Source organism: Melanerpes formicivorus, unplaced genomic scaffold (genome assembly GCF_026170545.1).
Source record: "Melanerpes formicivorus ecotype bairdi unplaced genomic scaffold, bMelFor1.0.p_v2 SCAF_569, whole genome shotgun sequence".
NCBI lineage: Eukaryota > Metazoa > Chordata > Aves > Piciformes > Picidae > Melanerpes > Melanerpes formicivorus.
The window spans coordinates 1-12,528 of record NW_027142921.1 but is presented as its reverse complement, the minus strand read 5'-3'; the positions used below and the strand labels follow the sequence as shown (position 1 = coordinate 12,528).

Genomic DNA, 12,528 nt, shown 5'->3' with positions numbered 1-12,528 from the left:
GGCAGGGCAGGGCTGGGCTGGGCTGGGCAGGGCAGGGCTGGGCAGGGCTGGGCAGGGCAGGGCAGGGCTGGGCAGGGCAGGGCTGGGCAGGGCTGGGCAGGGCTGGGCTGGGCAGGGCAGGGCAGGGCTGGGCAGGGCAGGGCTGGGCAGGGCTGGGCAGGGCTGGGCTGGGCAGGGCAGGGCAGGGCTGGGGCTGGGCAGGGCAGGGCAGGGCTGGGCAGGGCTGGGCTGGGCTGAGCTGGGCTGGGCTGGGCTGGGCAGGGCAGGGCTGGGCTGGGCTGGGCTGGGCAGGGCTGGGCTGGGCTGGGCAGGGCAGGGCTGGGCAGGGCTGGGCTGGGCTGAGCTGGGCTGGGCTGGGCAGGGCTGGGCAGATCTCCTCCTCGTGGTTCTCACAGAGCATAGCTGGGGTGAGGGTACAGAGAGGGCTGCTCCCAGGGGGGGACAAGGGGCTGGGGTCTCTCCCAGCTCTGCCCCTGCGGTGTTGGAGCCTCTCAAGACCCTGAGGTTCATCTGCTCCCCGTGCCAAGCTGATCAGCTCTCAAGTCAGCGATTCACACACTGCATGGGGTTGGAAGGGACTCTCCGAGGGCATCTTGTGCAGACCCCTGCAGGCAGCAGGGAGGGCTCCAGCTGCAGCAGGCTGCCCAGGGCCACGTCCAGTCTGACCTTCAATGTCTCCAGGGCTGGGGCCTCAACCACCTCCCTGGGCAGCCTGTCCTGGTGCCCTCCCCACCCTCACTCTGCAGAACTTCCTCCTGGTGTCCAACCTAAACCTGCCCTGCTCCAGTTCCCAACCCGTGCCCCCCCTTGTCCTATCCCCACAGCCCCTTCTGAGCAGTCCCTCCCTGCAGGTCCCCTTCAGGCACTGCAGCACAGCTCTGAGGTCTCCCTGCAGCCTTCTCCTCTCCAGGCTGCACAGCCCCAATTCTTTCAGCCTGTCTCTGTAGAGGTTCTTCAGCCCTCTGAAGTTCCTCCCTCCCTCCCTCCCTTCCTCCCTGCCTCCACTCCTTGCTTTTCTCTCCCTCTCCTCCCTGCCTCTCCCTCTCTCTCTCTGTGTCCTTCCCAGGAGAGCCAGGCAGCTTTTGCAAACCTTGCCCCCCAAAGGCTCCTCCTTGCCAGGCTTTGAGCCTCTGTCCAAGCTGCATCTGAACAATAAAGGAGCAGATAAGTTCCACTGCTCTTCCTCCCCATGAATATTTCATCAGGCTGCTGGGCGCCAGGCCGGGCGGAGGTGGCATTAAATTAGCTGCACGGACAGAGGGATGCTGAGACAACAACTGGAGGGCTGCGCTCGGAGCTCCCTGCCCTCCAGCAAGGGTAGGGACGCCAAAGCCGGCAGGAAAGCTGCCAGCACACCCCCACCCCTCTGCCCGGCCGGGCACCGGGCGGGGCAGCCCCCGGCACCGGCGGTGAGCATCGCCGAGCATCGCTCGATTAGCGCTTGGGGGAGGGGGGGGACGGCTCCCCTTGGCTGGCTTCGTGCTGCCTCCCTCTCCTCCTGCTGAGCAGCCACCCCGGCAGGTGCTGGAGGGAAGAGGGAACTGAATGTTAATGCTTGCAGAAAGTGGCCTTTAGTTGGGAGATTCGGGGAGTGAATCCCTCGGGCAGGGACACCTCCTGCCAGAGCCGGACGCGGGCTCCATCCGCGCCCCCCACCAGCCTGGCCTGGCTGGAGATGTCACTCCCAGCCCCAGGGCAGCCAACCTGCCTTCCCCTGAGCACACCCCCAGAGCAAGGCAGGCTTCAGGTCCTTCAGGACCAGCACCTCCTGCACCAGGCAGGTGCCTGTGACAGCTATGACCTGGCAAGCGTGGGGCTGACCCCAAACCGCCTCAGCCCCAGGGTGGCTCTGACCCCAAACCGCCTCAGCCCCAGGGTGGCTCTGACTGGAGCAGTTCCTCTGCAGTAAACTCTGAGGGCTGCAGTGGAAATCAGCCAGGCTAAATTAGGACAGGAGAGATCAGAACCAGTCTGGTGTCAGCTGAGGTGGGCTGACAGCTCCCTGAGCACAAGCAAAAGGAGCTCGATGGCTGCCAGCCCAAGGAAGGATTCAGGGAGCTGGAAACTCTCCCACAGGTGGTCCTGCACAGAGCCTGCAGCCTCTCCCAGCCTGCTGCTAGCACCCACAGGACTCTGCTGCCCCAGGGCCCTTGCAGCCCTCACAGACTCCCCTTCAACCCAGCACCCCTAAGACCAACCCTCAGAGATCCTGTACCCTTCCCTAACCCCCCAGCACCCTGCACCTTCCCCTACCACTCAGAGTCTTGCCCTAAGACCCTGCCCCCTCCCAAGCAGCTCCAAGACCCTGCTGCAAGAGCCTGCACCCACCCCAGGGCCATGCCTTAACCCCCTGCTCCTAGCCCCAGGCCCTTGCTCTAAGACCCTGCACCCTCCCACCCCCTGCCATGGCCCAAACATGGCCCCCAGAACCCATCCCCGGCACGCCCCTGCCCGCTGCCAGCCCCCTGCCTGCTGCCTGCCCCCTTCCTGGCCTGCTGCCTGCCCCCTGCCCGCTGCCAGCCCCCTGCCTGCTGCCAGCCCCCTGCCCGCTGCCTGCCCCCTTCCTGCCCGCTGCCAGCCCCCTGCCCGTTGCCTGCTCCCTTCCTGCCTGCTGCCAGCCCCCTGCCCCCTTCCTGCCCCGCTGCCAGCCCCCTGCCTGCTGCCTGCTCCCTTCCTGCCTGCTGCCAGCCCCCTGCCTGCTGCCAGCCCCCTGCCTGCTGCCTGCCCCCTTCCTGCCTGCTGCCAGCCCCCTGCCTGCTGCCTGCCCCCTTCCTGCCTGCTGCCAGCCCCCTGCCTGCTGCCTGCTCCCTTCCTGCCCGCTGCCTGCCCGCTGCCTGCCCCCTGCCCGCTGCCTGCCTGCTGCCTGCCCCCTGCCCGCTGCCAGCCCCCTGCCTGCTGCCTGCTCCCTTCCTGCCCGCTGCCAGCCCCCTGCCCGCTGCCTGCTCCCTTCCTGCCTGCTGCCAGCCCCCCTGCCTGCCCGCTGCCCACTGTCTGCCCCCTGCCTGCCGGCTTCGAGCTCCCTGCCCACCTGCCAGCCCCCTTCCTGCCCGCTGCCAGCCCCCTGCCTGCTGCCTGCTCCCTTCCTGCCCGCTGCCAGCCCCCTGCCCGCTGCCTGCTCCCTTCCTGCCTGCTGCCAGCCCCCTGCCTGCCCGCTGCCCACTGTCTGCCCCCTGCCTGCCGGCTTTGAGCTCCCTGCCCGCTGCCAGCCCCCTGCCCGCTGCCTGCTCCCTTCCTGCCTGCTGCCAGCCCCCTGCCTGCCGGCTTTGAGCTCCCTGCCCGCTGCCAGCCCCCTGCCCGCTGCCTGCCCCCTTCCTGCCTGCTGCCAGCCCCCTGCCTGCTGCCTGCCCCCTTCCTGCCTGCTGCCAGCCCCCTGCCTGCTGCCTGCCCCCTTCCTGCCCGCTGCCAGCCCCCTGCCTGCTGCCTGCCCCCTTCCTGCCTGCTGCCAGCCCCCCTGCCCGCTGCCAGCCCCCTGCCTGCTGCCTGCCCCCTTCCTGCCTGCTGCCAGCCCCCTGCCTGCTGCCTGCCCCCTTCCTGCCCGCTGCCAGCCCCCTGCCGTGCCCGCTGCCCACTGTCTGCCCCCTGCCTGCCGGCTTCGAGCTCCCTGCTCACTGCCAGCCCCCTGTCCCCTGCCAGCCCCCTGCCTGCCCCCTCTGCCCGCTGCCAGCCCCTTGACCACTGCCTGTCCCCTGCCTGCCCCCTGCCCGCTGCCAGCCCCTTGCCAGCCCGCTGCCCGCTGCCAGCCCCCTGCCCACTGCCTGTCCCCTGCCAGCACCCTGCCTGCCCCCTCTGCCCGCCTCCTGCCCCCTGCCCGCTGCCCGCTGCCCGCTGCCCGCTGCCCGCCGCCCGCCGCCCGCCCGCCGCGCGGTCCTCCAGCGCGCTCCTCCGGCCAGCAGAGGGCGGCGCGGGCAGGCGGCGCCGCTCTGGCGCGGGGGCCCCCCCTCCCCTCCCCTCCCCCCGCGGGGGCTCTCTGTGGCCAGCTCCGGTTCCGGCCCCGCTCCCCTTTGTGTGGGGGAAGATGGCGGCGCGGGCGGGCTTCCAGTCGGTGACTCCCAGCGGCGGCGGCGGCGGCGCCGCGGCCGGGGCCGGCGCGCTGGGCCCGGGCACGCCGGTACGCATGGGCCCGGCGCCGGGCCAGGGCCTGTATCGCTCGCCGCTCCCGGGAGCCGCTTACCCGGTGAGGCGGGGGAGGGGGCCGGCGGGGGCGCGCGGGGCGGGGCGGGGCGGGGGGGCGGCGGGGCGGGGGGCAGCATCGGGAGCAGCATCGGCAGCGGCAGCCGCAGCCCCTCCCGGGCGGCCGCTGGAGCGCTTCTGTTCTTTCCCCCCCTCCCCTCCCCCCCATAGCGCCCCGGGATGTTACCGGGCAGCCGGTTGGCGCCGCAGGGCCCTTCCATGGGGCCGCCCGGGTACGGCGGGAGCCCGGCGGTGCGGCCCGGCATGGCTCAGGCCAGCCTGGACCCGGCGCGCAAGAGGCCGGCGCCGCAGCAGCTGCAGCAGGTGCAGCCCCAGGCTGTGCCCAACCGCAACCACAAGTAAGCACCGGCGGCGGGGGCGGGGGGGGGGGCGGGGGGGGGGGGGGGGGCGGCCCCGGGGGGGGGGGGCATCCCGGGGGGGGCATCCCGGGGGGGGCATCCCGGAGCCTTGCCTCTCCCCACGAAAGGCCCCGCGGGGTAGGGGGGGGCGGGTTTGGGGATCCGGGCAGGGTCACACCCCCCCCCCCCAAGACCCGGCCCCGAAATGGGTCTGGGGGGCGGCGGCAGGGGCCGGGGCGGCGGCAGGGAGCGGAGCTGGCCGCAGGGAGCCGGCACACAGCTCCTCTCCTGGGTCGTGCCTCGGGCTGCTCGGGGCTCCTGCGGGTGGCCACAAGGGGGTCCTCAGCTCCCTGCGCGGCCCCTCGGGGGGGGGCTCCCGGCAGGGCACAGCGCCCCAGGGAGCTGCTGCACCTCCCCCCGGGCAGCCCAGCCCGCAGCTGAGCAGGGCTGGAGGCTGCCTTTGGGGGGGGGGGGGGGTTGGGGGAGGGGGGGGGGCTCTGTCGCTTGGCCCTTCCCAGCCCCCTGCAGCCCCCCCCCCCCAGGGGCTGGGGAACCTTCTGCAGCGCTGGAGCTGTGGGCAGGGGAATGCAGAACCTGCTGAGGGCAGAGGAGAGCTCCGGAGGGAGGGAGCCTGGCAGCCAGGAGCTGCCTGAAGCCTCTCGGCAGGGAGCAGAGCATCCTCTTCCCCCCTCCTGGAAGGCTGCAGCTGGCTTGCAGAGGGTGGTTGCCATTTTAATGCCTCTCTCTCTCTGCCTCTTCTCCCTGGCAGTGCCAAGAAGAAGAAGATGGCTGACAAGATCCTGCCTCAGAGGGTGAGTGAGGGGCAGGGGCAGGGGCAGGGTAGGGGCACAGGAGCCGGGGCAGGGGGCAGGGCAGGGATGCAGCAGTGCAGGGCACTGCAGGCAGGGGCACAGGAGGGTAGGGCACTGTGGGTAGGGGCATGGCAGGCAGGGGCACAGCAGCCAGGGGCAGGAGCATGGCAGGGGCACAGGAGCACAGGGCACTGCAGGCAGGGGCAGGAGCATGGCAGGGGCACAGGAGCACAGGGCACTGCAGGCAGGGGCAGGAGCATGGCAGGGGCACAGGAGCACAGGGCACTGCAGGCAGGGGCAGGAGCACGGCAGGGGCACAGGAGCACAGGGCACTGCAGGCAGGGGCAGGAGCATGGCAGGGGCACAGGAGCACAGGGCACTGCAGGCAGGGGCAGGAGCATGGCAGGGGCACAGGAGCACAGGGCACTGCAGGCAGGGGCAGGAGCACGGCAGGGGCACAGGAGCACAGGGCACTGCAGGCAGGGGCAGGAGCACGGCAGGGGCGCAGCAGCATGGGGCAGGTGCACAGTGGGGCAGGGGCAGGGCAGCCAGGGGCAGGGGCATGGCAGGGGCACAGCAGCATGGGGGCAGGGGCACAGCAGTGCAGGGCAGGGGCATGGCAGGGGCACAGTTCAGCAGCCTGGGGCAGGGGTGCAGCATAGCAGGGGCACAGCAGCCTGGGGCAGGGGCATGGCAGGGACACAGCGCAGCAGGCAGGGGGTACAGCAGGGGCACAGTGCTGCCGGCTGCTGCTGCTGCAGCCTGGGGCAGGGGTGCAGCAGGGCAGGGGTGCAGCAGGGGCACAGCAGGGGCACAGTGCTGCCGGCTGCTGCTGCTTCAGCCTGGGGCAGGGGCACAGCACAGCAGGGGTGCAGCAGGCAGGGGCACAGCAGTGCAGGAGTGCAGCAGGCAGGGGCACAGCACAGCAGGGGCGCAGCAGGGCAGGGGCACAGCGCAGCAGGGGCGCAGCAGGGGCGCAGCAGGGGCACAGCAGGGGCACAGCAGGGCAGGGGCACAGCAGGGCAGGGGCACAGCAGGGGCGCAGCAGCACAGGGGCGCAGCAGGGGCACAGCGCAGCAGGGGCGCAGCAGGCAGGGGCACAGCAGCACAGGGGCACAGCAGGGCAGGGGCACAGCAGCACAGGGGCACAGCAGGGGTGCAGCAGGCAGGGGTGCAGCAGGCAGGGGTGCAGCAGGGGCACAGCAGGGGCACAGTGCTGCCGGCTGCTGCTGCTTCAGCCTGGGGCAGGGGCACAGCACAGCAGGGGTGCAGCAGGCAGGGGCACAGCAGTGCAGGAGTGCAGCAGGCAGGGGCACAGCGCAGCAGGGGTGCAGCAGGCAGGGGCACAGCAGTGCAGGAGTGCAGCAGGCAGGGGCACAGCGCAGCAGGGGCGCAGCAGGCAGGGGCACAGCAGTGCAGGAGTGCGGCAGGGGCACAGCGCAGCAGGGGCGCAGCAGGGCAGGGGCACAGCAGGGCAGGGGCGCAGCAGGGGCACAGCAGGGGCACAGCAGGGGCAGGGGCACAGCAGGGCAGGGGTGCAGCAGGGGCACAGCAGGGCAGGGGTGCAGCAGGGGCACAGCAGGGCAGGGGCACAGCAGGGCAGGGGTGCAGCAGGGGCACAGCAGGGGCACAGCAGGCAGGGGCGCAGCAGGGGCACAGCAGGGCAGGGGCACAGCAGAGGCACAGCAGCACAGGGGCACAGCAGGGGCACAGCAGGGGCACAGCAGGGCAGGGGCAGGGCAGGGGCACAGCAGGGGCACAGCAGGGCAGGGGCACAGCAGGGCAGGGGCACAGCAGGGGCACAGCAGCACAGGGGCACAGCGCCGCCGGCCGGGGCAGGGCTGAGCCTGGCTGCCGCCGCCGGCTGGCTGCAGATCCGGGAGCTGGTGCCCGAGTCCCAGGCCTACATGGACCTCTTGGCCTTCGAGAGGAAGCTGGACCAGACCATCATGAGGAAGCGCCTGGACATCCAGGAGGCTCTGAAGCGTCCCATCAAGGTAGGGCTGCAGCCCTGCTGCTCCCCCTCGCCCCTGCCCCACGGCAACCTGCCCTGGCAGGGGGGCTTGGGGCTCCCCTTCCCCAGCCTCAGCAGTGGCCTGCAGGGCAGGTGTGAGGGCTTGGGCTTCACCAGCACATTAAGAGCAGCTTGGCTGACTCAGGGGGAGGCAGATGGGAGCTGTCTCACCCAAGCCATAACTGCACTGTGCAGTGGGGATGGGATGGGATGGGATGGGATGGGATGGGATGGGATGGGATGGGATGGGATGGGATGGGATGGGATGGGATTAACCAGCTTGGAAAAGACCTCAGAGCTCATCAGGTCCAACCTCTCCCCCAGCACCATCTGATCAACTCAACCATGGCACCAAGGGCCTCAGCCAGGCTCTTCCTAGTGATGGGGACTCCACCACCTCCCTGGGCAGCACATCCCCAGGGCCAATCTCTCTTTCTGTGAAGAGCTTCTTCCTCACCTCCTAAACATCACCCTGGCACAGCTTGAGGCTGTGTCCTCTTGTTCTGGTGCTGAGTGCCTGGGAGCAGAGCCCAACCCCCCCTGGCTCCAACCTCCCTGCAGGGAGCTGCAGAGAGCAAGAAGGTCTCCCCTGAGCCTCCTCCTCTCCAGGCTAAGCAACCCCAGCTCCCTCAGCCTCTCCTCCCAGGGCTGTGCCCCAGACCCCTCCCCAGCTCTGTTGCCCTTCTCTGGACACCTCCAAGCCTCTCAATGTCCTTCCTGACCTGAGGAGCCCAGAGCTGGCCCCAGGACTGCAGCTGTGGCCTGAGCAGTGCTGAGCACAGGGCAGAGGGGAGGAGAACCTCCCAGCTCCAGCAGGGTCCTGCGCCTTGGGGGAGGAGCAGCTCCCTGCAGCAGTGCAGGCTGGGGGCCAGGGGTGGGGGGGGAGAGAGCAGAGCCTGCTGGCAAGCAGCTCCCTGCAGGGCTGGTGAGCTGCTGTTTGTCCTCCAGCAAAAGAGGAAGCTGAGAATCTTCATCTCCAACACCTTCAACCCGGCCAAGTCGGACGCCGAGGACGGGGAGGGCACCGTGGCCTCCTGGGAGCTGCGGGTGGAGGGCAGGCTGCTGGAGGATGTGAGTCTGGAAAACCCAGCCCCAGAGGTGGCCTTTGAGGCTCTGCAGCTGCACCAAGGCAGCTCCTTGGTGCCTGAGGGCAGAGCCAGGGCCTTGCTCTCCTCCTCCTCCATCTCTGCTCTCCGAGGAGTCTGATGGTGGCAAGGCCGAGAGGGGGCCCAGAGGGTGCCCCAGGGCAGGGCAGGGCAGGGGTGGTGCAGAGCTCTGGCAGCTCTCAGGAGCTGAGGGGCAGGGCACTTCTGTGGGACCTGTGCTGAGTGCTTGCATCCCTGCAGCTCCTTTTTTAACTCCTCCTTTCCCTTCCTGGCTTTGGAACTGGACTCCCAGGCCTGGGCTTGGGGAGCCTGGAGGTGTTCAGAGCTTGGGGAGGGTGCAGTGGTGGCTGTGCCTGAGCTCTCCTAACCCTTCCCCTCCTGTGTTGCTTGCAGTCTGCTCTGTCCAAGTATGATGCCACCAAGCAGAAAAGGAAGTTCTCCTCCTTCTTTAAGTCTCTGGTCATTGAGCTTGATAAGGACCTGTATGGCCCTGACAATCACCTGGTGGAGGTGAGCTGCTGCTTGCTGGTGGCCTCCAGACCTGGGTTGGTGGCTGAGGGGGACCCTTGGGACACTGGGGGGTGGGTGGGGAGATCCTTAGGCCTTGCACAAGTGGCTGGGAGCCTCTTGAGTCCTTGCCTCAGCTTTCCCCCTGGTTTGCTGGAGGTCTGAACAAGTCCAGCCTCACTAAGGCTGGAAGAGACCTCAGAGATCATCAGGTCCAACCTGGCACCACAGCCCTCCTGACCAGGCCATGGCTCCCAGTGGCCACATCCAAGCCCCCCCTGAGCCCCTCCAGGGCTGGGGACTCCACCACCTCCCTGGGCAGCACATCCCCAGGGCCAATCTCTCTCTCTGGGAAGAACTTTCTCCTCACCTCCAGCCTGAACCTCCCCTGGCACAGCTTGGGGCTGTGTCCTCTTGTTCTGGTGCTGGGTGCCTGGGAGCAGAGCCCAACCCCCCCCTGGCTCCAACCTCCCTGCAGGGAGTTGCAGAGAGCAAGAAGGTCTCCCCTGAGCCTCCTCCTCTCCAGGCTAAGCAACCCCAGCTCCCTCAGCCTCTCCTCCCAGGGCTGTGCCCCAGACCCCTCCCCAGCTCTGTTGCCCTTCTCTGGACACCTCCAAGCCTCTCAATGTCCTTCTTGAGCTGAGGAGCCCAGAGCTGGGCACAGGACTGCAGGTGTGGCCTGAGCAGTGCTGAGCACAGGGCAGGATGAGCTCCCTGCTCCTGCTGCAGGCCAGGCTGCCCTTGGCCCTGCTGGCCCCCTGGGCACACTGCTGGCTCCTGTTCAGGCAGCTGTCAATCAGCACCCCCAGCTCCCTCTCTGCCTGGCAGCTCTCAGCCCCTCTGCCCCCAGCCTGGAGCTGTGCCTGGGGTTGCTGTGGCCAAGGTGCAGCTCCTGGCCCTGGGAGCTGCTCAGTGCCATCCTGCTGGGCTCTGCCCCCCTGCCCAGCTCCCTCTGCAGAGCCCTTCTGCCCTCTCCCTGACCAACCTCTGCCCCCAGCCTTGGAGCCCTGCCTGGGGTTGCTGTGGCCAAGGTGCAGCTCCTGGGGGTCAGCTCCAGCCGGGCAGGGGCCGGAGCTGAGCGGGGTGGAGGCGGTTGGGGTCAGGCCGGGCAGGAGGAGCTTCCAGGCTCCCTCCCACCCCTACCCTGCAGGCTGGGGGGTGCCTGGCAAGCCCTTTGGGTGGCAGGCAGCAGGAGGCCCGGGGGGGGCAGGCCTGGGGGGCGCTGCTCAGGGCCCTCTCTCCTCGCAGTGGCACCCGCACTGCCACCACCCAGGAGACCGACGGCTTCCAGGTGAAGCGGCCGGGGGACGTCAACGTGCGCTGCACCGTGCTGCTGATGCTGGACTACCAGGTGGGGGAGCGGGGCTGGGGGGGCCCTGGGGGGGGCTGTGCTGCTGGAGCCCTGCCTGCAGCCAGCCTGCCCTCCCCTCCCAGCCCCCCCAGTTCAAGCTGGACCCCCGGCTGGCTCGGCTGCTGGGCATCCACACGCAGACGCGGCCGGTGATCATCCAGGCCCTCTGGCAGTACATCAAGACCCACAAGCTGCAGGACCCCCACGAGAGAGAGTTTGTCATCTGTGACAAGTACCTGCAGCAGGTAGCAGCCCCTGGCCCAGCCCAGCCCAGCCCTGGGCCCTCCCTCTCAGCTCTGCCCTCCCCTCCCCTCCCCCTCCCCTCCTCACCCCTCTCTTTCCGGCCCAGATATTCGAGTCGCAGCGGATGAAGTTCTCCGAGATCCCCCAGAGGCTTCACGCCCTGCTGATGCCCCCAGAGCCCATCATCATCAACCATGTCATCAGGTGAGGCTGGGGAGCCCCCCTCAGCAGCAGCAGGTGAGGCCTGGGGAGCCCCAGAGCCCAGCAGCAGCAGCAGGTGAGGCTGGGGAGCCCCAGAGCCCAGCAGCAGCAGCAGGTGAGGCTGGGGAGCCCCAGAGCCCAGCAGCAGCACCAGGTGAGGCTGGGGAGCCCCAGAGCCCAGCAGCAGCACCAGGTGAGGCTGGGGAGCCCCCAGAGCCCAGCAGCAGCAGCAGGTGAGGCTGGGGAGCCCCCAGAGCCCCCTCAGCAGCATCAGGTGAGGTTGGGGAGCCCCCAGAGCCCCTCAGCAGCATCAGGTGAGGCTGGGGAGCCCCCAGAGCCCAGCAGCAGCATCAAACACCCCAGGTCAGGCTGGGGGACCCCCAGAGCCCAGCAGCAGCATCAGGTGAGGCTGGGGTACCCCTAGAGCCCATCAGGTCAGGCTGGGGAGCCCCAGAGCCCAGCAGCAGCATCAGGTGAGGCTGGGGAGCCCCAGAGCCCAGCAGCAGCATCAGGTGAGGCTGGGGAGCCCCCAGAGCCCAGCAGCAGCATCAGGTGAGGCTGGGGAGCCCCCAGAGCCCAGCAGCAGCATCAGGTGAGGTTGGGGAGCCCCCAGAGCCCCTCAGCAGCATCAGGTGAGGCTGGGGAGCCCCAGAGCCCCTCAGCAGCATCAGGTGAGGCTGGGGAGCCCCAGAGCCCCAGCAGCAGCATCAACCACCCCATCAGGGTTGGGGCTGGCAGGGACCTCTGGGCACCCCCCCCAGTGCAAGCCCCCTGGCCCAGCAGGGTCTCCCCCAGCAGGCTGCAGAGGACATGGCCTGGCCCTGAGCCTCCTGCACTGAGCCCTGAGCTGGAGCCAGGATCCCAGCTGTGGCCTGGGCAGGGCAGAGCCTCCCTCAGCCTGCTGGCTGCACTCCTCCTGATGCACCCCAGGAGACCATTGGCCTCCTTGGCCCCTCCTTGGGCCCATGGGCAACCTGTCCAGCAGGGCTGCCAGCTCCTCCCCACAGAGCTCCCTTCTGGAAGGTGATTCTGCTGTGCAGCAGCAGTGGCCCTGCCCCTGCCCCCTCTCCCTGCCCCCTCTCCCTGCCCCCTCTCCCTGCCCCCTCTCCCTGCCCCCTCTCCCTGCCCCCTCTCCCTGCCCCCTCTCCCTGCCCCCTCCTCCCTGCCCCCTCCTCCCTGCCCCTCTCCCTCCTCCTCCCTTGCCCCTCTCCCCCCTCCCCTCCTCCCTTGCCCCTCTCCCCCCTCCTCCCTTGCCCCTCTCCCCCCCTCCTCCCTTGCCCCTCTCCCCCCTCCTCCCTTGCCCCTCTCCCCCCTCCTCCCTTGCCCCTCTCCCCCCTCCTCCCTTGCCCCTCTCCCCCTCCTCCCTTGCCCCTCTCCCCCCTCCTCCCTTGCCCCTCTCCCTCCTCCTCCCTTGCCCCTCTCCCTCCTCCCTTGCCCCTCTCCCTCCTCCCTGCCCCCTCCCCTCCTCCCTTGCCCCTCTCCCTCCTCCCTGCCCCCTCCCCCTCCTCCTTGCCCCTCTCCCTCCCCCAGGCCCCCCCAGGCTGTTCTGCAGATGGAAGCCTGCCTGGAGCAGCTTTGTGCTGCAGGCCTCAGTGGGGGCTTTGCTGCTGGGGGTCAGGGCTGAAGCTCCCTGGGCTCCCAGGGGCTCCAGGTGCTGCTGTCCTGAGCCCTCCCTGCAGCTCCTCTCCCCTCCCCTCCCTCCTCTCCCCTCCCTTCCCTTCCCTCCCTCCTGGCTGCCCCCAGTGTGGACCCCAACGACCAGAAG

The 12,528-nt window shown here is 69.7% G+C and overlaps 1 protein-coding gene across 1 annotated transcript; it reads left to right on the top strand.

The window, feature by feature from the left end:
• Nucleotides 1-4,010: 4,010 nt before the first annotated feature.
• On the top strand, nucleotides 4,011-12,525 carry LOC137460371 (SWI/SNF-related matrix-associated actin-dependent regulator of chromatin subfamily D member 1-like; the record flags this gene model as incomplete). Its single annotated transcript, XM_068170758.1, is given in 11 exon segments — nucleotides 4,011-4,174; nucleotides 4,342-4,529; nucleotides 5,299-5,341; nucleotides 7,216-7,338; nucleotides 8,304-8,426; nucleotides 8,855-8,971; nucleotides 10,217-10,222; nucleotides 10,224-10,319; nucleotides 10,403-10,564; nucleotides 10,669-10,766; nucleotides 12,507-12,525. Coding segments are annotated over 11 exon segments (1,134 nt in total), but the record flags the coding sequence as incomplete, so codon positions are not given.
• Between the last annotated feature and the right edge of the window lie 3 nt (nucleotides 12,526-12,528).